The sequence below is a fragment of the Cavia porcellus genome, unplaced genomic scaffold (assembly GCF_034190915.1).
Source record: "Cavia porcellus strain 051 isolate PalLab524CR breed Dunkin Hartley unplaced genomic scaffold, mCavPor4.1 scaffold_32, whole genome shotgun sequence".
Lineage (NCBI taxonomy): Eukaryota > Metazoa > Chordata > Mammalia > Rodentia > Caviidae > Cavia > Cavia porcellus.
Window position 1 is genome coordinate 4,434,068 of NW_026947515.1, and position 26,444 is coordinate 4,460,511.

A 26,444-nucleotide genomic window follows, 5' to 3' on the forward strand; every position below is an offset into this window, starting at 1 on the left:
GTAATATGGTTATAAATCCTATATGTGATTTTTTCTTTCCAGAAATGACAAGCTAGGGAAATCTTATGGACATACACCTTGGAAGCAGTGTAAAGAAGTATTTCTTTGTAATGCAGAAGGTAATGTGAATGTGAAAGAAACAGAAACAGACCACAATGTTCAGATCCATGAAAAATATTGCAGTGGAGAGAAACCCTATGTATGTAAGCAATGTGGGAAAGCTTTTACCAGACCTGGACTTTGTAAGGCACATGAAAGAATTCACACTGGAGAGAAACCATATGTATGTAAGCAATGTGGGAAAGCTTTTACCAGACCTGAATATTGTAAGCAACATGAAAGAATTCACACTGGAGATAAACCATATGTATGTAAGCAATGTGGGAAAGCTTTTAACATACGTGCAAGTTATAAGGTTCATGAAAGAATTCACACTGGAGAGAAACCATATGTATGTAAGCAATGTGGGAAAGCTTTTAAAACACAGGGAGATTGTAAGAATCATGAAAGAATTCACACTGGAGAGAAACCCTATCTATGTAAGGAATGTGGGAAAGCTTTTACCAGACCTGGATGTTGTAAGAAACATGAAAGAATTCACACTGGAGAGAAACCATATGTATGTAAGCAATGTGGGAAAGCTTTTAACACATGGGGATACTGTAAGCAACATGAAAGAATTCACACTGGAGAGAAACCCTACATATGTAAGCAATGTGGGAAAGCTTTTAACACATGTGCAAATTGTAAGGTTCATGAAAGAATTCACACTGGAGAGAAACCTTATGTATGTAAGCAATGTGGGAAAGCTTTTACCAGACCTGATCGTTGTAAGGAACATGAAAGAATTCACACTGGAGAGAATCTATATGCATGTAAGCAATGTGGGAAAGCTTTTAACACACGTGCACATTATAAGGTTCATGAAAGAATTCACACTGGAGAGAAACCCTATGTATGTAAGCAATGTGGGAAAGCTTTTACCAGACCTGGACATTGTAAGGAACATGAAAGAATTCACACCGGAGAGAAACCATATGTATGTAAGCAATGTGGGAAAGCTTTTAACACAAGTACACATTGTAAGGTTCATGAAAGAATTCACACTGGAGAGAAACCATATGTGTGTAAGCAATGTGGGAAAGCTTTTAAAACACAGGGAGATTGTAAGAAACATGAAAGTTTACATTCAATATAAAACCAGTGTATATAGGCATCATGAGAATGGTTTCAGCAGAGGTATATATTGCATAATGCATGAAAATCTTCACACTGGGCAGAAAACTTACATATGTTAGGAATGTGGGAAAGGTTTCTGCAGAAATGCTCATTGTCCAATACATTATAAAATTTGCATGGTTGGGAAACCCTGTGTGTATGTGAAGAATGTGGGAAAGCTTTCACCACACATGGATTTTGTAAAATACATCTATGACTTCACACTGGTGAGAAAGCCTATGTGTATAACAATGTGGAAAAGCTTTTACTGCATATAGTCATTGCAAAACACATGAAAGAATTCACACTGGGAAGAACCACTTGCTATGTAAGCAAGTGGAGACACTTTCAGCAGCCAGATTGTAAGTGAAATACATGAAAAAAACTCACACAAGAGATAAATCCTATGTGTTATGGGAATACTCTCCACATACTTGATCATTGTTACATATCTGAAAGAGCTCACTAGGCAGAGATGATATGTGGATTACCAATGTGAGAAATATAGCAATCCATGTTTCTTGTTAAATACATAGAAAAAGCATCACTGTTCAGACAGTTTAGATCTAAGTTTACTTTAAAAATCCCAAGGAGACCTGAAGAAATAATCGATACAGAAGTTAGATGTCAATATTTCTTCACAAATATTCCAGAAATGACAAATCTGTGGTGGGGCTCTCCTTTGGTGCACATGTTGTATGGTTTTCAGTTAATCACTTGTACCTCTCTAGATTTATTAATCTAGATGTTTTTGAGCTTCAACATGACATCTTGTAATTAAACATGCTAAACTGAAATGGGCTTTTCACTTTCAAGTATGGATAGTGCCTCCATACTTAATATTTTGTCTTTAGAAGTTAAATTTTGTATTTTCTGAATTGTAATGTTGTTTATTTAAAGAGAAAAAAAAGTGTAGAAATAATACAGAATTTCAGAAAAATAAACAATAAGAAATCACTAGTTGATTAGTATTATATTGTCATCTTAGAAGTAGTTGTTCAAGTTACAAATTTAAAGCATACAAAGTGATATTCAAATAATGACACTGTCATGGTTCACCTCAATGATCCACCAAAAAGTTACTAATATGCCTATCTGTCCTACACACTTTTTTTCTTAAAGTGGGTAAGATTAAACATAGCAAAACAGAGCAAAACAGTTCATAAGGAAACAAGTTAAGGAAACACAGATTTCAAAGTAAGTCCACTGGAAATGTTCACTGTCTATTTTACTGTCTCTAGTTTTTTTCCAAATAGTTGTTCCCATCCTCACACACATTGAATATATACTGAATACTATAGAACTAATCAAATAATTACAGGATGATGCAATCTTTTTTGATCTTCAAGACTGATTTGGGGGAAGTCGATAATGACTACCATAATGTCTGTCATGGTCTTTGTAGTAGCTGTCTTTATCTTTATGTATGCTGAAATGGAACATAAGAGACTAGACTAATATCACTCTGAACAGTGAATAATAGTATCCTGAGAAGGAGAAAGGTGAGGAATTGCCTAAAAAAAGAAGGCAGAGGACATAGTTAAAATTGTATCAGGATTTAAAAGCTACAGTAGTCTTGTTGCTCTGTATAGTTTGGTTATATTTTGTTCTGTTCTGTCTACTCATATTAGATTTGAGGGCACAGAGAGATAACCCAAAAATATCAGGTTATACCATGGTAATTATCCTTAATTTCCTATTAACTAAAACTGAATCCCTATATTACTTACATTGTCTTCTATGACTGATCTTCTTTGAAGCTGGATTGTTTCAATGTTATTTGGCCTTGACTGATTTTATTCACATTTGATATGCTTGCTGGTATCAAGTTCAAGAGCAGAGGCAACTACTCTGAAGATGTCAAGGTGTAAAAGATATCCATTGGTGGGCTGGGGATTTAGCTCAGTGGCTTAAGGCACCTGCCTGGCAAGTATGAGGTCATGAGTTTGATCTCCAGAGTCAAATAAATAAATAAATAAATAAAAGATATCCATTCCAGGTTTGATTATTTGTTTAATTAAAGAGAAGAAAGGAAATAAAAAACAAAGCAGTAAAAGGGTACAAGTAATACAGAATTTCAAGAAAAAATACAGTAAGTAATCACTAGTTAATAGGTTACATATTGTCATTGCTAGGGTTATTTCCAAAAGATGAAAAATATTAACAAAAGATGAGAAATATAAAATAAAAAGTGGCCTTTATTCTGAGAACACAGAGAGAGATGACAGGCACCCCCACCGCTGGCGTCCAGTGATCTCTCCGGCGGACACGTGGCATGGGGGCCTGTAAATAGGCTTGGTTTGGGGTGGAACCTAAGGCGGGCATTAGGGATACACAGGTAGTCCATTGGTCTTAGATTTGGCGCCCTATGTAAACTTCCATGGGTGGGAAGATGGCATCACAGGTAACTTCCTAGGGCCAGGGGAGATGGGGCTTCCTGCTTCCGGTTGTGGCTTTCCTGGCTACAATGTCCTATCTGGGCCAAAACCCTTTCAGTCATCTTAGAAACAGTTGTCCAAATTATAAAATTAAAGCATATAAAGTGGACATTCATACAGTGAGATTGCAGAAGGTTCTGTTCAGTGATCCAACAAAAGCTCAGTAATATGATTTTCCATCCTACACACTCAAGCATGCAGTTATATCCCTTAGACCACCTTCCTTTCCTCTCTTTTTTACAATAACATTTACACGTTTTGAGTTTTTTTACTCCCACAGTTCTTATTACATTTTTTTGAAGAGAATAAATCCTAACATGACTAAATAAAACAGAGACAGTTAGAAAAGAAGGATGGGCATAGTACATGATGCAAAAATATGATCAAAAATGGTTACCATGGTGCCTCTTGCTATTTTTAAAAAGAGTTGCTATATCATCAGGTAAATAGAATTGATCAAAACCGTACAGAACAAGACCAAAAAACTCTACACTGGAAACCTTGCAAGACTTCAAAAGAAGATAATAGTCAAACTATAATGGGCTATCATAATAAATCTTATGGCCTTCAAAGTGGTTGTCTATACGCTCAAACTTGATATTATCAAACAAAATAGAATATAGTAAAATCAGACAGAACAAGATGTGGAGAGCAATACTGGGGTTCAAATCAGGTTAATAGGAAAACTAATAGTTACTATAATATATCCCGCTATTTTTAAATTTAGTTTTCCCTTAATTGAAAAAAATAAAAAAGTTTAATTTAAAAAAAGGGTGGAGATTGAGATAAAAGAGGATATTGTAATAGAACAACACTGGTCAGAATGGAACAATTTAAGCATAATTGTGTTTCACTCCCAGATAATCTAACATAATAGTAGTCACCATAGTGCCTCATTCCTTGAATTATTTGAGTATAACTTGGTATATGATAGCATCAAACATATCAAGACAGTGTGAAGCCATTCAACAGAATGAAAGAATTACAGGGTATTTAGAACCAGTTAACAGAAAACGAACAATGGTTTCTATATTATCTCCTTGCCTATAAAATTTTTCTTTATACTATCACATATAGTAAAATATAGTAAGATACAACATGTTAAAACCAGTGGAAACAGTTTGTTAGAGAGGGACCATTCTTGCACCACTGAGATTGAGTCCAGTGTTGATCATGTTGGTTAATTTTGAATATGCTGGTGAGATAACATTGCAAACATTTAGCTGAACACTTTTGTTTATGTTTGGTAGGAAAATTAGCCAACAGAGTGTTTTCATTTATATTATTTTTAACACATTATTGTCTGGCTTCATTCTCAGGATAACTTTAACTTTGTCACTTAAAAGAAGTTGGTGGTGTGTTTTTCTTCAACTTCATCAAAGAACTGAAAAAAATCAGTATTTATTCTTTATTATATACTGGATAAAATTCACCAGTGCACTTTTTGTATCCCAGCTTTGTTGTTGTTATTAAGAAGCTGTGATTTTTACACATTGCCTGTGCTCCTTATTGCTCTGTTCATCAGACTGTTTCCTTCTGATGCATGTGGCTGGGGACATCAATGGACACCACATATCCATTAAGGGTCACATCTCATTTTACTTATGAATGCTTCCATTTACATTGTATCTTCAAACTATCTCTATAATATATAATTTTGTGAGTAACTCCTTTCAGTTACACAGTTTTTAATGCACACTCTTGCAGGGTTTGGTTAATGCTGGAGGAAACTGGGGCTGGTGAGGGCCTGGTCTCTTATTTAAGGCTTCATACACTGACCTGCCTGCAGTGTCCCCATCTCCTGACCTGCTCCCTGTAAACACCTGTCATGCTCCATAACTATGGTGAGTCCATATGTGGCAGTTCAGATCTGCACCTGGGTGGAAAACATTCAGTCAAGTTGGGCTCTGTAACAGACTGACCTCATACAGAGCTCCCCTGAGTGAGAGAGGGGGCCTCAGGCATGTAGGGAAGAGCTCTGGAACCATTCCAGCTCTCTCCTGTGCAGCGTACAGTGTGTGATGCTTTCCTGAGAACTTACTGATGGATGAGGAGGCCTGCACCAGGCCGTTTTAAGCCATGGTGTCCTACACCGCTGCCTGGACCATCTCTCTGACTTTAGATCTCCACATAGATCTGAGCAGACTCAGTCTTCCTCTACCAGGCTCTAACTCTATGCTGAGGTTTCAGGTGAAAAATCTGAGATCCTCAAATTAATCTTATATATATTTAACCTGGAAATTCCACTTCTAACAGTCATTATAAAAATGAGATTGACAGACAGTGCATTCTCTTCTTAATCCGTTAAGATGTGGACTGTTAGAAACCATGAATGTTCCACAGCACAGCTGCTGTGTTAATTATAAATTACAGCCACTGAAAATGCTGAAAGAGGGCCATGTCCTAGGCCATGTCCCTGATCTTTCCTGAGATTGAAGAGAGTTTGTGTCCTGGCTCTCCACCCAGCAGTGAAGAGACACAGGCCTGCACAGCAGGTGAGGACAGGAGAGAGGAGCTGGTCAATGGCAGACCTCTCATCCTGGGAGGGATGCCTTTATGGTTGTTCTATTTTATTTTCCATTGCATTATTTATAGTGTTCCACTCAATATTTCTTCTCTTCTGTTCAATTCACTTAAGAATAAATAGTTGGTATTTTCTTGAATAGGTTAGTGGATTTGGATGACTTAATATTCTTTTATATGTAATGTAGGATACGCATATAGAAGAACATTAAAGCTTCACTTTATAATTATATAAAATAAGGAGTCTTTTTATTCAGAAAGGCAACACATCATTCATGACTAACTTTTAAACCCCCAACACATGAAGCCATGCAAATCCTGCTGTGGTGGGTGTCCTGCCCTCCCTACCTGAGAAGTCACTGTGCTCATCTGTGTCTGGTAGAGGACACCTAGAATCTTCTTCAGAGTCTCTTTTTCCAGCAAGGAGGACTTGAATCTTCCTGTGCTGAGGCCAAGCAGGGAGTGTGCAGCATGCAGAAGAGCTCAGCACCTCCTGAATTACACACACTTCCACCACTGCATCCATGGTGCAGCCCTGCAGGCCCAATAAGGCAGAGCCATGAGGGTGCACCAAATACTCTGCCACCTCAGCCCCAGGGGCCTCAACTTCTGGGTCCAGGCCTCAGCCTTCACCAGGCTCCAGGCTCTGCTATGGATTAGACATTTATAGTGGGCCAGACACCCCATCAGTGCCTTGGCACTAAGTCCGTTTTCCACAGTGACCCTTCTATTCTGCAAATTTTGATCCTTTCCTTTCTAAGTGAAGCTGAGGCATTGGAGACAAAACCCCACACATTGGCATTATTTTTGTTTTTCTTTCTTTTCCTCCTCCTCCTCCTCCTCCTCCACCTGCTCCTACTATTTCTTCTTCTTCTTCTTCTTCTTCTTCTTCTTCTTCTTCTTCTTCTTCTTCTTCTTCTTCTTCTTCTTCTTCTTCTTCTTCTACTTCTTCTTCTTCTTCTTCTTCTTCTTCCTCTTCCTCTTCATATTTGTCTTCTTCTTGGTTTCTTTGATGCTTCAAATACTTATTTAGAGGTGTGTTTTGCCAAAAAACTTTCCTTGTCTTTTCACACCCCAGTTAACTGAAGTTTTTACAGATTTTTGCTGCAGTTCACACCCGATGTGTTTGAACACTCAGAATCCATTCTGCAGCTTAGTAGAATGAGTGAAGCAAAGCAGAAACTGAACTTGGGGATGTTACTGTGCCTTCCAACACTCCGACTCATATCTTTTCCCCTCAAGAATATGGGCTTTAGTAGCAGCTGAGTCAGGCACAGACAAAATGAGTTTCCTGCATGTATATCACACAATCTCAATTCCTCTCAAGCACATTGTATCAGGTTTCTTATGGCCAAACTTGAAGAATTATTTCCAGTACATGAGAGGCTGCCACTGGTCCTGAAATCATGATGGAACTTTTTAAACACATAGTCTGATCTACACATAGTCTGGGGACAGAAGCTAAGAGAGGCAGAGATGGCTGTCACAGATACAAACACCTCAAAATTGTCAATCAACAGCAGTAACAAGTGGGAACCAAGCTGCTGAGCTTTCATAATTGGGTGAGGGAATCATGTGGTGGATTGTGCCCTGGGTTTACTGAGGCACTTCAGTAAATCTAGGTTACTGCCTCGATCCCCCTTCCTTCAGTGCAATACAAACAGAAAGTCTTGCACATGCATCATTTATTTGCAATTTTTCTATTGCAGTTACAAACCCTTTATTCCTGAGAGTCTACATCTCTGCCATAGCAGACCCACCAAGGGTCATTACCATCATGTCTTGTAAAGGATCAGTTTATTTATACAAAACGCAGAGTGGTGTTCTCAGACTTGATTTTCCAGACTTGTGCATTTTCAGTCATTTCTTGAAGGGAAGCTAAACGATTTAGTTTGAGTACACTTCAAGTGTGTTGCTGTGCTTCAGTGTGACATCCTTGCTGCCAGACCTGATGAAGGCAATAAATAGGATCTGCGGGAGGTTTAGCTCCAGAGGGACACACTTTGTACAGCTGTGTCAGGCAGGGCTGCCCCTCACCTGACCACCCAGGCATCCAAATGCCCTTTCCCAGTGCTGTCCCTGGCTTTGGGAGGCACTGGATTGCTAAGGAGATTCCCAGTGCACTGACTGGCCCAGGGAAAACATTGTCATGCCATGAGTTTGTCATCCTTAACCCTGAAGCTCTGTGGCCCTGGGGCCAGGGCAAGGTTCCCCCCAGCTGCAGTGAACAGCATCATCCAGACAACTCCCCTGTGGACACTCTACGTGGAGGCTAGCAAGGGTCCCAGTTCATTCCTGCTTCAAAGATTAATGTGAGTCAAACTCTTGAATATTTGTGCAACATTCTGTGTGGCAGAAAACTCTATTCTTAGTCCTAGGAGTTCTAGGGAAGGCTGTTTAGAGCTTGGATGGGAGCTACGAGATTGGGCTGTGCTCTGCCCCCCATGTCTTTCCCATTGTTGTTCAGCATCTGCCTTAAAATGTGTCATTGGTTGGGGAAACAGCACATTTCAGGGATGTGTGCCTGCATGTATCAGGTTTAGGAGGCTCAGTGTTGTGTGTGCTTGTTGGCCCTGGTGATTCCCTTTGAGTTAGAAGAATTTATCATTTCCCTCACAAAATGGACTCATGAGACCTCTTTCATACTTGTAATAAAAACCATCTATCTGACTACTGGTTGTAAAGAAAGGTTTTCTGTTGTGATGTTTGCATTATTGTCATTTTTCAAATGCAATTAATCAGCCCTTTGTAGTTCCCTTTATATCACTGAAATCATGGAAAACATTTTCCGACATGAAAAGATGAGTACATACACATTGGTCTCTACATTTTCCCTATAGACTTTGTCTATCTGTGGTTTTCTCTTCTGTCAAACAGCAATAGCATCCAGCCTCCTCCAGGAATGTTTGTCCAAACAGAATCTGATGCACTGATATGAAAAACCCAGGTAAGTAAATCACAGTGAGAGAAAGGTCAGCAGTGGGTGGGGACTAGCAGGAGAGACCAGGGGTATAGATGGGTCCAATACTGAGCAGAAAGCTGGATCTATACAGATGTACAGATTTAGATTGTGCCAATTGACAATGTGCTTACCTGTGACTCAACTGAACATGTGGAAACTAATGAAATCTTAACTTAAAATTAAATTATCTTAGAATTTAATGTTTCAAAGAACTATAGATTTAAGAGTAGAAATGAAAACTGAGAAAAATAGAAGAGGCAAAGTGAAGGGGAAATGAAGGGCCGGTACTTTGCAAGACTTGAGCTCTAAGTGGAGCTGAGGACACCTGCCATGGAGCCAGTGACAGACCTGCCTTGGAATTCCACCAGACTGGGTATCTGACCTTGATTTTCAGGTTGATCTCAGAGCTGGTGAGGTCATTGGAGGTGAGGCTGGCACAAGATCTATAAGGAGACCTTGCGCTCAGTCCGGTACAAGCCCTGCCTTAGAAATTCCCCAAATGTCCTTGCTCCTTGCAAGCCCCATAGCCTCCCAGGGCCTGTCAGGGACAGCTCTGTGTACTAATGCACCACAGGAAACCTTCCTATTTTGCCTCACTCCACTCACTTCTGCATGCCTCTGTGTTGCAGGAGGCCCCAAGTCTGACAGTCTTTCTCCCTCTAAAGTGTCCCATGACCTCCTCAGAAACCAACAGACCCAGGCCAATTCATTCTCACTGTAGTTCTGATTTTCAGTGAGCTAGGCTTGGCCCAACTCAATCAGATTTGGTTGGGCTGGTTGTCCCACCTTTCTCAGCAGCACCTGCCAGGAGCCACGAAAGGAAACTCTGACTCCTGAGGAAGACAGTTGTAAGCGGCACTACAGGTCTGGCCTCCCTCCCAAACTGCCCTCCCAGTGTATCCTGTGCACTAACCATAATCAGCCCTCACTTGCTGACAGAGTTCCCTGGACAGTGCTGTGACCACCTGTCCTCCACTCTTCAGGAAGCGTGAAATGCAACTCCCTTTTCCACCCTTGTGGCATATTGCCTCTGTGAGAAAGAGGGTGGAGTCTGCAGTGTAACTTTAATCATGGGTGCTCAACAGGGTGCTGCTCTATAACTATCTGAAAAGTGAGTGGATAGTGGGAGTGCTTCCTGCCTGCCTTTCCTCCACCTTCAGTTCATATATGGATGCATCACCCCATTCTGTGTGCCTTCACGGGTCTCCCCTTCCCCTATTCTATGTCCATGTGTACAGAGGCCAAGAATTAGGGACACTCACAGTAAGGTGGGTAGTACCTGGTCAGTTCTCCAGGGTGACTGTGTGGCCTTCATAATATGGAAGCACAAGAGACCATTGTTTGCATCTGCTCTGGTCATTGAATCATGGTCAGTGCCTGGTACACTGTTGATTTAAGGCACCCACCAGCTCCCTCCCTGATATCTGTGTGGAACTGGGTCATCTGGCATCACCCAGAGATTCTTGCTCTGGATACCATGGAAGCACATGGAATGACTGCCCAGTGTCCTTCAGAGTGAAGACAACAGCTCCACCCAAGTGATGGATCCTTGGCAAGAGGCAAAGCTTTCCCATGGGAAAGGAAAAACCACAATGAATCCAAGGTGCCCAGTCTGAGCAGACCTAGTTTTAGACCCAACTCCTCCTTCCTACTTCCCTTGTCGACTTAGACAAGACACAATGCCTCTCAGTTCCTTTCCAGTGTGTCCCCCAGAACTATGGCATCTGCTTCCTAGGGACATCATCAGAGGTGAGAGATGACACTTTTAAAGCTTGTGGGCTGGTGTCATGTGTACACAGTATACAGAATTAGAGGTCACTTCCATGAAGGGGTGGAAGGGAGGTGAACACAGTGCACACAGGCCTGGTTCCTGCTGTATGGTGGTGGAGATCACACTCACCTCCTGGACATGTTTCCCTGGTGGCATCATGAGGGGGCAGAAGTTCATTAGATCAGCCATCATTATGTTCCCTAAGCATCTCAATTTCTTCTATGTATTGGTGTTGTGGCCTCAAGTCAGGACTTCACACAGGCTAAGCAAGCACTATGGATGCAGATGCACCCTCAAAATCTACCAGCACTGTGCCTGCATTCACACCTGTGTGAGTCACCACACCCATGGCAAGGGTGCTCAACTGCTGACAGCTCACCTTCTGATGGCCACCTCCTGAGTAGCTTATTCCTTGAGAGTGGTTTGTTCTGGTTTGTATTAGCCAGAGTGAAATTGAGCCCAGGTCCTCAGGCATGGTACGCAAGTGCTCTGTCTTGAGCTCTCTCCCCAATTCCTTACTTGTTCTTAATAAAACAACATGGCAGATGTAATGGGATGTGACTATCAAGGTTCACACATAAAATGACTGTGACCAACCTCCTGCTCTCTCCCTCCTCTGTTCTTCCTTCCTTCCTCTTTGTTTCATTCTGTCTTCCTCTCTAAATCTCTGACTATCTCTGCATTTTCCCTGAGGAGAGGCTGACTCTTTGGAGAGAAAAAGGTTAACAGACAGAGGAGACATCAGACCTCCATCCTAACTGAGTTCCTGCCTGTTAGCAAGAGAGAGAGCCTGAGAACAGATTCTGCCACAGCAGTGTTTGCGCTGAGCCTGCAGCCTGGTCAGGAGAAACTATGGTGGATCCTGCAGCAGCGCCTCATGAATTCCTGACCCATAGATCCTGAGAGAACGGAAGTTTACATGTTGTACCTAAGTTTGCAGCCATGCAATCATCAGTGGTCACTGGTGCGCTACAGCAGATGTGAGGTTCTGCCCCCACCCCTGTCCCTCGGCCACTCCTCCCCTCCCTTATTCTCACCAGGCCTTCTGTTCCCCCTTCTCATGTCTTTCTTGACTAAAAAAAAATTGACTTTGAATCTCTAAATGGTTGGTCCTCTATTCTGCCACACAAACTCAACTCTGTACAACATTAGGGCCTGCATGTCTCAGGTTTAGGCATCAGTTCCATCTCAGTGAGGCTGTTCAGATGCCCCCATGTAGTGACCTTGACCTCTGTGTGCCCTTGCTTTATTGGGATATAGCTCTGGGTCTTCTCTTCCACTACATTCTGCAGTGATTTGTCCCTCTCCTCCAGCCTTCCAGCTTCTGGGTGGCCAGTGACATATTGTCCTGTTCTGTGTTGGTGCCAGCCTAGTTCAGCCCAGGAATAAGGTGAGAATTTGAAGCATGTAGATTGAATGAATCATATCACTTTTCCTTTGAGCTACCCAGTGGGTGCCCATGGAAACACTGTGTATTCATATGTGATTGTGTGTATGTGTGTGTGTGTGTGTGTGTGTGTGTGTGTGTGTGTGTGTGGATTTGTGTGTATATCCCTTGGGATGCTGCTTGAAATCAGTCCCATATGTTTAGGCTCAGGTCCCAGGAGCTTGGGGGCTGCTTTTCTAATGCCTATGGGAGAGGGATGGGTCTTGTGCTAAGAGGTTTTTCTCTTTTGGACTTCTCCCCCATCCTCTTTACTCTGCCCATGTCCTGTGCCTTGGGACTGGCATTGTCCCTCTCTGGGCACTGGTTCTGAAATGTCCATTGGGAATGGAATAACACACATAGCCCTTTACTGTAGAGATTCTAGCATGCTTGGGTGTGAGACACTAGAGGGACACATGGGGTTCTCTTCACCTGGGCACTGCCCCTATCTACACATGACTGTAATTTGATACCATCCCTACTAAGGCCATCATCTTTGGGTTACCTCACATTGTCATTGTCACATGCAGTCCTTTGGGCAGGGCAAGGCCTGGACTTAGAACTCACCACTCACTGTCACTGATGCCTTGCCCCAAGCCTGTGACACATTATAGGCCTACTTGGTTCAAAGACCATGGGAAAACTTTCTATCATCCATCTAATTCAGGACCTACACCTTAGCTCATACTGGGGCACCCACGTGCTCAGCTATTTCTTTCTGGGAAACCTAGTGGCTGCTGAATCAGTGACCTAACCTCTCCTGCTGCCCAGCCCCAATGGCAGCAAAGTGCAGCCAGGACTTGGGGGAATAACTTCAGCCTGGAGCATTTATAGCTTGGAGCAACCAATCAGCTGGCCTCTGTGAAGGCTGCAGGGGTTTACACCATGACACAGCAGATCTGTGATTGAAGACCGCACCCCAGGCCTGAGGAGTCATGGAGAGCTCTTGGGTCCCCACCATCTACCCCAGCCTGGCCAGGAGCCTAGTGGATTCGAGTTCTGGGCTGGTTTTTACTACCTGGGACTTGATGCCTCTGCTGTTTCCCAGTGCTCATTTCTCCAGCTTGTTTGCCTCGTTGACCATTATGTTTCTTTTCTTATGAACACAGCCCATTCTTCACAGCCCGTTCATGTGTTTTGTTCTTTGAACTACTGGGTAAGAACTAAAACTTATAGGTGTTGACATGCTTAGACTGACTTTCTGTAAATTTACTCTGTCCAGAGAAGAGGACATAGGCAGCCATATTCATGACATTGCATGGAGATAAACCACAAGGGAATTCAATGGACATGCTGCCTGTGACACTGCACTTTCTATACAGGGTTATAGATTTTCCTTGGAACACACAGTGCCTCACATTTTAATGATTGTATTACAACTACAATACTTTACTTTTCTGATTGTTTTCATGTTAAGCACTCAAAAATTAAAATTAATAATTTATCATTGGAAATATGTAAAGAATAAACATGGGTGTGACACTCCCATGGTGCTGCTCTGTAACAAAAGAAAGGGTGTTAGTCACTTTCATATGAAATGGATATGAAATGACCTACATGTAATTAAACATGGAGCAGTTTTGATGTGTATATGACTATAAAGCCAGGAACATAATTAATAAAACAAAGAATCTTAAGAATTACAAAGAATTCCTGAATTCTTTTACAATGCCCCGCCAAGAGTCCATGAATGCATGCATGACAAATTAATGCAATCTGTCTGGATTTTCCCTTCTCAGACAAGGCGAGAATAAACAGTTACTTACAGCAGGGTAAGGCAGAGGAGAAACACAACTGCTGTGATGTGGAAAAGGTAGGAAAGGTAAATTACAAGGACATAGGTGTGGTGGCCGGGATATAGTAGGAAGGAAAATAAAAGAAAATATATTTGCGTAGTGAGTTGATGAAAATGTTCTGCAAGAGGACACTGGTGAAGGTTTAACAATATGGAGAATGCACTAAATCATACCAACACGTCAACTGAAACAAGAATAAACCCTTAAATTTCATTTACAATAATTCTATCACTCGCATTCCAGAATAGAATAATAATAAATAGAATGATATGTAAATCTGGAAGAGAGGGGAATGGCAGGTGTGGGTCAAGAACTGCCGACAGGTAGAGGTCAAAAGATGACTCCTGCTGGGGAGCCACCAGGAGACCTAGCTCTACAGCTGGTGAAGAAAGGAAAAGATGTGCCTGCTCTTGCTGTGAGGCCACAGCTGGTGAGGGAGCTGTAGGTGGAGCTGGCATGAGCACTGCGGGTGCAAATTCAGAATGCACTGGAATTGCCTCTGCTGTTGCAGGGGAAGGAAACATCACTGACTTTCCAGGGACTTCTCAGGGCCAAACCTTCCCACTGCCTGTCAGAGGCAGCTGTGTGCATGAATACAGCCCCATAAAAGCCTCCTAAACTGCATCCCCACATTGACGGCTGAGGTGATCATGTTCCTGTGTCTCCCATCATCTGGGCACATTGCTGAGTTCCCTAGCACATTCCTCCTCTCAAAGTCACAACCCACATCCCAGGGCTCCTTACCCTGTTACTCAGGCACCAGGGACTTAGGAGGCTCAAGCTGGTCCATGAGAAGCTTAGCCTGGGAAGCCACCTTGGAGTTCAGCTCCAGTGAGGATTCAAGGACAGGAGATGCGGACCTGGAGCAAACAGGGAGGTAGCAAAGCGAGAGGTCTGGCCTCTCTTCTAACATTACCTATACAGGTTACCTTCGGGAGAGGCACATGGGTCTCTAGCCCAGCAAGTTCAGTGTCTACTCCCACCCTCTCCCACCTACAGAGTGGCAGTGCGGGCCTTGGGATCCCTGAGAGGCTGACAGAATGCTCCGTTGGAGGCAGTACTTGCTTATGGGTATGACACCACTCCCTTCTTTAGGGAAGCATGACAGTTTCTCCCTGCCCTTCCCCACTGCAGGTCAGCTCAACAAAGGCAAAGACTGATATCTGCCATGTCTTTGCACTCAAGGGCTCAGGGCTGGTGCTCCATGAATATCTGAGAAGTGGGGAGTCATCAATGTCTATCCCGACTTTCTGCAGTGTCTAGGTCAAGCAAAGATTTGCCCAGTTTTCTTGGTCTCTGTAGAACTCCTCCTTACTTGGTCTGTAACCACTTATAAGTTTGGCCTTGGTCACAGAAAGACTTCCTTGAGGTGAACAATATCTGTTCTGCTGCCAATTCTGACGCTGTGGCCTTCAAAGAACATCAAAACTCAAAAGGGCGTTGGTTGCACCTTTTCTCCTTACAAGATCATGGACAATACTCAGAAAAGTGTCTTCACACAGGGTGTCTTCATGTGTATTTTGGCTTGATGACACCCACCCACTTTCCAGTGATACCTGTGGGCCGTGGACACTTTGCCATTCCTAAGAATTCCTACCCTGAGCATACCTGGAAACCCGTAGAGTGACTCTCCAATCTCCTTTCCAAAGAATAGAACAGTTTTCCCCATGTGTGTGTGTCAGTGAGGTGGGTGGAAGGTCATCCCTGGGAATCAGGACAGCAACCTTAGCAGGTCTGCATGGGGCCAAGGCCACAGCTAATCCCTTGCCATGGAGTCCCCTTTACATCTTCAGTGACCCTGCACTCTGGATCCACTCAGCACCCCACAGTTCAGTGTTGTAAACTGAGACTGAGGCGCTTGCACATGGCCAGGACTTGAATACACAGGGGGCCAAGTCTCATGGGGCTGCTCAGGTGAGAACTTAACTTCCCTGTATCTGAACTAGTCCTGGACTCATTGTCTCTGAGTGGCTGGTGGTTGAGCCTAGGGATGTGTGTTCTGCATTTCCTCTTGTCTCTGGGTGCCTCTGGGCACCTCTTGTGTGCCAATGAGTCCTGGCCTGAGCTGCTGACAGCTGGGTGTTTCCAGTTGAGCTTCCTGAAGCATCTGGACCAAGTGAACCATCCTCTCCATATGTTCCCACGTGGTTCCCTGACACGGGGCCCTGATGCTGGGGCCACTAGCCCTGGGAAAGCAGTGTAGCATGTTCCTTGTTCACTCTTTTGAGCCAGCCATCTATGAAGGCCAACTATCACCAGACCACAGTGCATGATGACCAGAGTATTCAGAGTTCTGTTTGGACATATCACCAAGGAAGTGAGGTCATATGCTGGGGTCCACAGTTGAAGCTCCCCCTCTGATGCCTCCTTTGTTTTTATTGTCAGCTAATCTCTGTCCTCCTTAGAAACAGCAAGTTAAAAAACTAGCAAAATATGTGTGTTATTAGACTTTTCCCTCCAAAAGATTCTTTCCCTTGAGGATGAGGTGCACAGTTTCTTCATTTAGAGATTTCTCAAATTTTATTTTGACTATCTTTTCTGGACTTATGTTAGTTTCATTTCATTATCTCTAAGGAGCATGGAGATGTTCCCATAATGCCCATAATAATTTTACTTGAAGGATATGAAATGTTTCATGTTATAACACCCATGTGTCCAAGAAAGGAGGATTCATAGCAAGTTTTACTCATGTTTACCTCAGCCACACAATGTAGTGCTCCATACTCTGACCTCTTTTGAGGAGGGGCAGCAGGTGGTAAGGGCATGGGGAGACTTTGCAAGGCCATGGACATCATCACTCCGTGCTGATGAGGACATGTGTGCATCCCTCCTGGGGAATTTGTCTCCTAGTCACTGTTTTCACTTCCTGTTCTCCCATCCCAAACAGAGCATGGGCTTTGTGTCCCTGCTGGGTAGTTTGCCTTTCCTAGAGGTGATGGTGCTGAGCCTGTTCACTTTCAATGCTCTTGGTTGGTCTGTTTCAAGCAGCGTCTGTGTGCTAGGCTCTCCACATACTGGTGCTTATTGGTAGTGGAACCACCACACACTCTCATGGGGCTGAACCTGCCAACTGCAACTTGTTCATGCATCTGTCACCCATCTACTGATCCCATTTGTTCTGTTTCCGGGTTGTCCCTGGAAAGCCAGCTGCCACAGCCATTCTTATACATGGTCTTGAGTGGACATAAACTTTTATTTCAAAGAAAAAGTACTTAGATGTCAAATTGCCAGATTATATGTCTTGTGTATGATAAGCTTACAAACTGTTAAAGTACACTTGCAAGCATTTTTTAAAATCAGAGTTAGGTGGTTGTTTTCTTTTTGGTACTGAGAATTGAACTTATGACCTCAGGTTTGCCAAGCGGTCACTTATACTACTGAACTAAATCTCCCACCCTTATTTTGTTTTGCTTTGTTTTGTTGTGTTTTTTAGGCTATAATATGTTATGTTATGTTATGTTATGTTATGTTATGTTATGTTATGTTATGTTATGTTATATTACACTACGTTTAGTGTTGGTGAGGATTTTGAGTCTCCTTCAGTGCATTTTCAGTGCTTTCTGATTTCATTTTGTATAACTCACCTGATAAACTATGACATATCACCTAATCTTGGGTAATTTAATTTTGGAAAAAATTTAAAAAGTAAATGAGAACCAAGTTTGGTAGTAAACACCTCTAATGCCAGAAGTTACAAGGCTGAGGCAGTAAGATTTCTGTGGTTGACGTCAGCCTGAGCTACAATGAGATTTCAATGAAAGCCTAAACTTCATAGAAAAATCCTGTCTGAAAAATAAATAAATAAAATGAAATATATAATACATTATAAAAAGATTTAAAAAGACACAAAAATCACCTATAAATCGACAAATAAAATCTTGATGAATTTTTCTTACATATGTACATTAGTCAGCACACTAAGCATTAGGTTTACCATGAGGTAGACATTGATCTACTGCCAAGAAGTTGAACTGTTTCAATTTTTTTGACCTTTTAACTGAGATGAATGTAGATATGCTACTGAGTATACACTCTTAGGATTTGGAGAGCATAGTATAAAGAGAATTTGATAGTTCTTTTATTTTAATACTAACTTTATATATGGAAGTAGGATTTGAGCATAGGATTACTGTTTTTTGGAAAGACTTTCTTGTCTTATTTTAATGTAACTCAAGTACACATTAATAAGGTCCACATAAAAGATGCTATTAAGTCTGTAAAATAACAAAATACAGAAGAATAATGAGAGAATGACATTGGCTACTGTATTGTGCACAATGATTTCTTAATGATCTATATTTTCATACATTTGTAAAATTTGTGAATCTTTTTACAAATTTTAAGGTATGGTCTCACTAAGACTGTGAGTTTCCCAGGTGAGGCTTAAACCTTTTCTTATTCAATCTCCCTCCCTCTCCCAGAGTGGTAGGATTGCAAATGTACATTATCTTGTGTTGGTAATCAGCAGTAATTTTGTGCATATAGAATGAAATATTTGGCTTTGATCTTTAGACACTTTGCAGAAAGAGTGGATCTAGTCAAGCTATATATATTAACCTCCTAAATGGAAGTTTTTTAAAAGTAAGTAAGATTGAAAATCCCATTAACACTGTTTGTAGATTCTCTGTTTTGTAAATGTGGTCATCATGTCCTTCAGAATATCACTGCAAATGCCTTCAGCACTGAGACTGAGACTTGATGTCCTTGAAGCAATTTCTGTTTATTTTTTTTTTATCCCTCATGGATTTTGATGATTTTTTGAAGTCAAACCACATGAAAAGTGTGAAAGCTAATGCCACTTGGGGCACACTGCCCTCCAGAAAGCCAGGGCAGTGTAAAATACTGTTTTTTCTACTGCTGCAGTTCCCATGTTTTTTTGTTTTACATTCAGTTTCTACAGATTGAATACTGAGATTTGCACTTAGCTCCATGGCCTTCCACATTTACAATTCTTTTTATTTTCATCCAGGTTCTGGATAAGTGGCTATATTGCTTAGGCTGTCCTTAAATTTGTGATGTTGCTGCCTCAGCCTTCAGGACTGCTGGCATTACAAGCACACCACCAGACCTGGTTTCATCACAGTGTTGTTAAAAACTCATTGGCTGAGCATGGAATGTTGAAAATGCCTGCAATGCTTGCACTCAGGAGACTGAAGCAGCAGGATTCCTGGGAGTTCCAGACAAGCCTGCAACACACTCTGAGTTCAGCTTAGGCCGGAGCTACACAGGAAGAACTTGACCAAAAACTGAAAAAGAAAAAGAAAGAAAACTAAAGGAAAGGGAAATGAAGGAAAGTGGAGGGGGAGGGGGAGAGGAGGGAAGGGAAGGAAAAGGAGAAACAAAACAAAGTTCCTGATGACTGTATGAGTTTTTCTCTACTGGGCTGGCCTTTTTAATCTGGGGTCCAGTTCTTGCTGTATAGGACCCTTTTGACTGTTGTCACTTTATTATATACCAGAAAACTATTTTTTTTGTTGCATCTAACTTTAATGTTTTTTCCATGGCTATAGGATGACTCTTTGTCCTTCCCTGTGCATTATCATTTTGTTTTTTCTATCAGTGCTAAAATGGAACTTATATTTTGACAGGAATGGCATTTAAACACCGGGTTGCTCTGGGTAGCATGTACATTATAACAACATGAATTCTTCCCATCCACCATCACAATCTGTCTTTTCTTCTCTTAGTGCCACTTCACTCATTGCTTCAATTTCTACAATTTTCCAAGAACAGGTGAGTTTGGTTTAAATTTTACATGAGTATTAATTCTTTTGAATGAATTATGAAATGAATTGTGTTCCTTATATTTGTGGCTGCAGTTTGTTTGAAGCACATAGATATGAATTGATTATGACATACGAATATTGTACCTAGAAACTGAAATTATTTGTCCATTTTTTCTACAAGTTTTTCAGTGGAGTTTTAAGTTTCTTATATGAAATGTGTCCTCAGCAAACATAGACATCTCTTAATTCTTCCTTTCTGATTTGGTAAACTTTTGGGTTCTTATTGTTGACTAAATTGTAGGAGTAGGACTTGAAGTAGTGTGTTGACAAGAGTGCAAAGCTTGTTCTTGTTCCTGACCTGAGAAGCAAATCTTGCAGCTTGTCAGTCTCTGAGCATAATGTCAGTGCTGGGCTTGTCATGTCTGTACTTTGCTGTGCTGAGATTCATTCCTCCTGCACATGGTGTGTGAATGGTTTTTATCATGAAAGGATGGTGAACTTTTGAATTTCTCGAAGTGATTTTTCCATATCTCTTGAGGGGGTAGCTGTGCCTCATGCTGTGAATGTGGCAAGTGACACTGAATGATTTGTGCAAGTGGAACCATTCTAGCACCACTGAGGGTGAACCCAGTGTTCATTGTGGTATTTAAAATTTTCACGTGCTGGTGAATTTAGCTGATGTGCATTTGTTGAATATTTTTGTTTATGTTCATGAAGAATATCGGCCATTAGAGCATTACCATTTTTTAATGCATTATGGTCTGGTTTCATTATCAGGGTGACTTTGTCATCTAAAAGGAATTGGTGGTGATTCCCTCCCCTTGAAAGACATGAAAATAATTAGTATTTATTCTTTTTCAAAATTTTATGTTGAAGATAGTAAAATACAACAGAGCAAACAGAACAAAGAAAATTGAGACAATGCAGGGAAATTGGTACAGAACTTCACAGCAGGGTCCATGATAACAGTAATAGGTACCATAGTATATCTCATTATCTTCACAATTGGTTTCCATTCAATTAGTTATAGTGAAATCCAAACAAACACAGAACATTTTAAAACCAGTCAAAGATAATATTAAATAGAGCAAACAATCAGAACACAGCAAAAAATTAAAGATAACATTTGTTTTCAAAAACAAGATAGAAAGAAATCCCCCATATTTTCTATATTGCACACATTCATCTTCCCAAGAGATGCTCAGAATTCTGCCTCTCCTTGCTAACCAAGGGTGCGTAAATGAGATGTATGGCTCTCAGTCCATGCACCAGTAGGCTCATGGGAGATGTTGACTGGTTCTCCTGCTGGCTTGCACCAGGGGTGCTGGTCAGGGAGGCAGGAGAATTGTTTTCTTGTTCAGCTGCCTAAGTCCCAACATGGCCAGATCCAGTATTTATGCTTTACTAAACACTTCATACAAATCATCAGGACATTTATCATATCCTGGCTTTTGGTGTTGTTATTAAGCAGTTATGATTGTTGACTCATTGCCTGTGTTTGTTAATGCTATGTCAAATGGTGTGTTTTCTTCTGAGGGTGTGGGTCGGGGACAACAAAGGAGATCATGTACTGATTAAGGATCATGTCACATTTTACTTAGGGATGTAGCAATTTACTTTTGTATCTTCAAACTACCCCTACAGTATATATTTTTGTGAGTAATCTGTTAAGTTGTTTAGTTTTTTAAAGCACACTGTTGCAGGGTGCAGTTACTCCTGGAGGACCCTGGCGCAAGGCTAGGTCCAGGTCTCTTATTTCAGGCTTTGTACCATTACCTGCCTGCAGTGTTCCCACCTCCTGAACTGCTGCCTAAAAACAAATGTCTTGCTCCACAGCTGTGGTGAATTCACATGTGGCAGTTGAGATCTCACCTGGGTGGAAGACATTCAGCTAAGGTAGGCTCTGAAACATGCTGATATTCTTGTACAGAGTTCCCCTTAGTGAGACATGGGGCCTCAGGACTGCAGGGAGGAGCTTGGATAGCAGTGCCACAACAGCCCTCTTTTTCAGCATGCAGTGTATGCTGTTTGCTGAGAAGCTGACTGGTGGATCAGGAGTCCTGGACCTGAGACTTTCTTGCCTATGGTACACTACAAGATGCCGTGGTGTCCTCCACATCTGCATGGTCCATCTTCCTCCTATTTGAATTTCCACAGAGATCTGAGGAGCCCTGGACTTCCCCTTCCAGGCTCCAACTCTATGGTGAGTTTTAGTGTGAATTTTATGATCAGGAAATTTAATTTATATACATTTAACCTGGAAATTCCACTTCTACAGACTCATTATAAAATATGAGATTGAGAGATACCTGTGATCTCTTCTTATTCAGTTATGAGTGTTCATAGTTAGAAACTATGAATGTACCATAGCAGAGTTGCTCAGTCAATTATACAATTATAGTCACAGAAAATGCTGAAAGAAGGCCATGTCCTAGGCCATGTCCTGGATCCTACCTGAGATGGTAGAAGAGTTCATATCCTGGCCCTGTCTCCACCCAGCAATGAAGAGGCTTGAATAGCAGGTGAGGACAGAAGAGAGGAGCTCCTGGAGAGCAGAGCACTGAACCTGGGAGGAAGCCTTTTTGGTGTTTTTTCCATTTTTCCATTCCATTGCATTATTTGTAGTGTTGTTTTCAATATTCATTTTATTCAAATAAGTTAGTATTTAATTGTGGCTAATTTCTTGAATACGTATGTGAAAATGGATGATTTAATTTCATTATATATACTGAAAGTTATGCACAATACAGACATTTCAAATATCACTGTAAATATAAAATAAGGAGGCTTGGTATTCAGCAAGCCAACACATCGCTCACGACTAACTTCTAAAAATTCTAACACATAAAGCCATGAGGATCCTGCTGTGGTGGGTGTCCCTGCCCTTCCTACCATAAAAGCCACCATGCTGACCTGTGCCTGCTACTGCCATAGGACAACAGATTTGCTTCAGTGTCTATTTTTCCAGCAAGGAAGTCCTAAATCTTCCTGCTTTCAGGCAGCACAGGGAATGTGCAGCTTGCCCAGGAGCCTAGCACTGCCTGCCTTACACCCTTTTCCCCCACCTCATCCATGCTGCAGCCCTGCAGACAAGGGAAGGCAGAGCAGCCAGGATGCAGCAAAACCTCTGATTCATCAGCCCCAGGGGTCTCAGTTCCTGGGTCCTGGTCTCAGCCTCCACCAGGATTCAGGTGCTATCCTGAATTCATCTGGCTTAGTGGACAGGGCACCCAATCTGCACCTCTGGGGATCAAGACCATGAAGGCCACTGTCTTCTACTCTGCAAACTTTGCTCCTATCTTTGAGACTGAGGCAGTGGCATTGGAACAAAACACAATATTTTCATTACATTTCTCTTTGTTGTTATTTTTTCTGGCTTCTTTGTTTTTTAAAGCATATATTTAGAACCTCATTTTGCCAAAAAAAAATTTCTTTGTCTTTTCACTTCCCAGATAACAGAAGTTTTTACAGATTTCTACTGTAGTTCAAACCCTATGTGCTTGAATGCTGAGAATACACTCTCAAGCTTCATAGTATGAGGGAAGCAAAGCAGAAACTGAAATTGGGGACAGTGCTGTGCCTTCCAGCATTTTGTACAGCAAACCCTGAATCATGCCTTTTTACCCATAACATATGGGCTTCAATACCAAGTGAATCTGCCACTGACAAATGAGTTTCCTACATTTACTTCAAACAATCTCATCTCCCCTCAACTTGCTAAGCACATGGTCTAAGGATTCTTACACCCAAACTTCAGAAATAATTTCCAGTAAACAAGAGACTGCTACCCATCCTGAAATCATGGTGGTTTTGTATGTAAAGACATAGTCTGATCCACACCCAGGCAATCATGAGCTAAGGGGGCAGAGATGGCTTGTGCAGATAGAAACACATTGAAATTGTCAATCAGCAGCAGCATCAAGCAGGGAGCAGAGCTGCCAAACCCTCACATTTGGGTGATGGAATCATTTGGTGGGTTTTGGGGGTTCAGCTCCAGAGGGATACTCTGCTCAGGGTGTCAGTCAGGGCTGCCTCTCAGCTGACTGGCCACTCGGGCATCCAAATGCCCTTGCTCGGTGTTGTCCCTGGTGTTTGGAAAAACTGGTTTGCTGTGTAGACTCCCAGTGCACTGGTTAGCCCATGAAAAACCTTGCTGTGCTGAGTTTTTCACCCCTAGACCTGCACCTCAAAGCCCCTGGCCAGAGTTCCCTCCAACAATCATGCATGGCTTCTCCAAACAGCTCTCCTGTGCATGCCCTACGTGAAGGCTAGGGAGGTTCCCAGTTCCTTCCTGCTTCAAATAGTACTGTGAATCAATCTCTTGAAAAGAAATCTTGAAAATTTGTGTAGCATTCTCTGTTGGAGAAACCTCTCTTCTTAGTCCTGTGAGGTCTAGTGACGGCTCTGTATATAGCTGTGATGGGAGCGATGGTACAGGACTCTGTCCCCCATGTTCTCTTCATCGCTGTTCAGCTCCTGCCTTAAAATGTGCCATTGGATGGGGACACAGCACATCTCAGTGATTTTGCCTGTGCTTATCAACTTTGGGAGGCTGAATGTTTTCTGCACCTGTTGGCCACAGGTGGTGATTTCCTTTTGAATTACAAGACTTTCTCACTTCTCTCACAAAATGAACTGGTGAGACCTCTTTTACTCCGATAATTCAAACCCTGGGAAGGTGAAGCATTTTCATCACCAATCACAGCACTAAACAATGAACCAATCACAGATGCTAGGTTTAGCTGCCTCTTTGACTTCAGGAGGCTTTGGTGGGGACACCCAGATACAAACAATAACACCTTCGAAAGTAAATCCTCTGAAGATGCCCATGCTCTGGACTAGAAGATAATTCCTTGCCTTAGTCCAGGGTTTATCTTATTTTATTTTATTAATTTATTTTTAAATCTCTCATTGTGTAATTCAGGCTGGCCTTCAATTCACTATGTAAATTAGGCTGACCTACACCTTGGAATAATCCTCCTGCCTCAGCTTCCTAAGTGCCAGGATTACACGCATGTACAATCACACCCAGCTATTGTTTGTTAAGCTGTATTTATTGATTTACTTGAGATTACTCAATTCAATTACGTTTGTTATACTTAAGTATACAAAAATGCTAATAAATGTAATAATTCCAGCTCAATGTAAACAACTTAGCAACTTAGCAAGGCCCTGTCTGGGAATAAATTATGATAAAAGGACCAAGGCACTGGATTCAATCTTCAGCACAGCAAAATTAAATAAATCTATAAATAACAGACTTTGTATAAAATAATCTATAAATAAACAATACTGCTTAGAAATAAATCTATAAAAAACAAAATTGCTTGTCAGTAAATCTGTAAGTAAATAAAGCTTTTGTGGGTAGCTCAGATCAGAAGTGTTTTAAAAGCAATTTTATTTCATTATAATTGACATACAATGAACTAACAGGGTTAAATACAAAATTGGATGAAACTTGACATGGGTCAGATATGTAGCTCATTGGCAAAGTGCTCCCTGGCAATCACAGGGTACAGAATATGGTTCCTGATACCAAAAATAAACAAATCTGAAATTAAAAACAAACAAACCTCTAGGAATCTTGTCATATATGAGCCCCTTGAAAATCATCACCGAAGTGGTGATGTATACGTCACCTTCACATTTTCCTTATGGTTCCTTATAATTGCTTCCTTCCATCCTAAGCAATGTGTCTACTTTTTGTCTCTGGGAAACACTTTGTATTTTCTAGAGTTGACAGGTCTGTAACTACACAGGATGCTGGTATACTAAGATGCTAAAAATTAAAATAATTGATTAAAAGATAATTAACAAAATAGTTACTTAAAAATATAGTTATTAGTAATATTGTCATGATGTACTAAACTCATTACCCTAGTAACCAAGCACCAACCACATAGTTATAAATTAACTGACTGCATAGTTCTGCTGCTCTGTAATGCGTCAACCCTCCCCCCACCTTAGTGACCTGTGTGATATGTCAACATTTGTTCCCCTTGTAAGAGACAAATGATCTTGTGTCAACCATTATTCCCTTTATGAGAGACAAATGTTCCCAGAATTGGCAGCCCAAGGGCTATGAATTGTTTAACCACCCACTGTGAAATGCCTCTTACCTCTTCAAAGGGGAACAAAGGCCCACCTTATTTCTGTTTCTCATCACTATGTACTTAATGATCAATGAGCTAATCACAAATGAACTATAAAAATCAGTCAAAACTCTAACTCAGTTGCAAAGCTTTGCAAATTCCATCTGCACTGTGTTGCTGGGCCAGCTAAAATAAAAGCGATTCTTTTAAAAAAGACATCTTGTGCCATTTGTCATCTTGGGGTCTTGCCCGTTTTTCATCATGGGGGCCCTGTTTTTTGAGTACAGTACAACATTTGGGGGCACTCCGGGATTACATGGGGACCCCTCCCCACATTTTTTCACCAATCGATCGGCTTGAAACATCTGTAAGTATTTGGATCTTTTATTCTTTGTAATTTGAGTGCGCACCTTTGAAGTTGCAGAGAGCTTGGCTGGTTCCTTCTGCATCCGAGCAGGATGCCCTCTGGGACAGGGCTTCTAGGCCATTTGT

General features: G+C 41.6%; 1 protein-coding gene across 1 annotated transcript in view; it reads left to right on the top strand.

Moving 5' to 3' along the window:
• Nucleotides 1-427: 427 nt before the first annotated feature.
• The window catches only part of LOC134474476 (zinc finger protein 709-like), a gene marked incomplete at its 5' end in the record, with an annotated part of 57,507 nt that continues 31,490 nt past the window's right edge, over nucleotides 428-26,444 (top strand). The window contains one exon of the mRNA XM_063242646.1: nucleotides 428-1,166. Within this exon, the coding sequence (XP_063098716.1) occupies nucleotides 428-1,166 (739 nt within the window). The remainder of the gene's footprint in view (nucleotides 1,167-26,444) is intronic.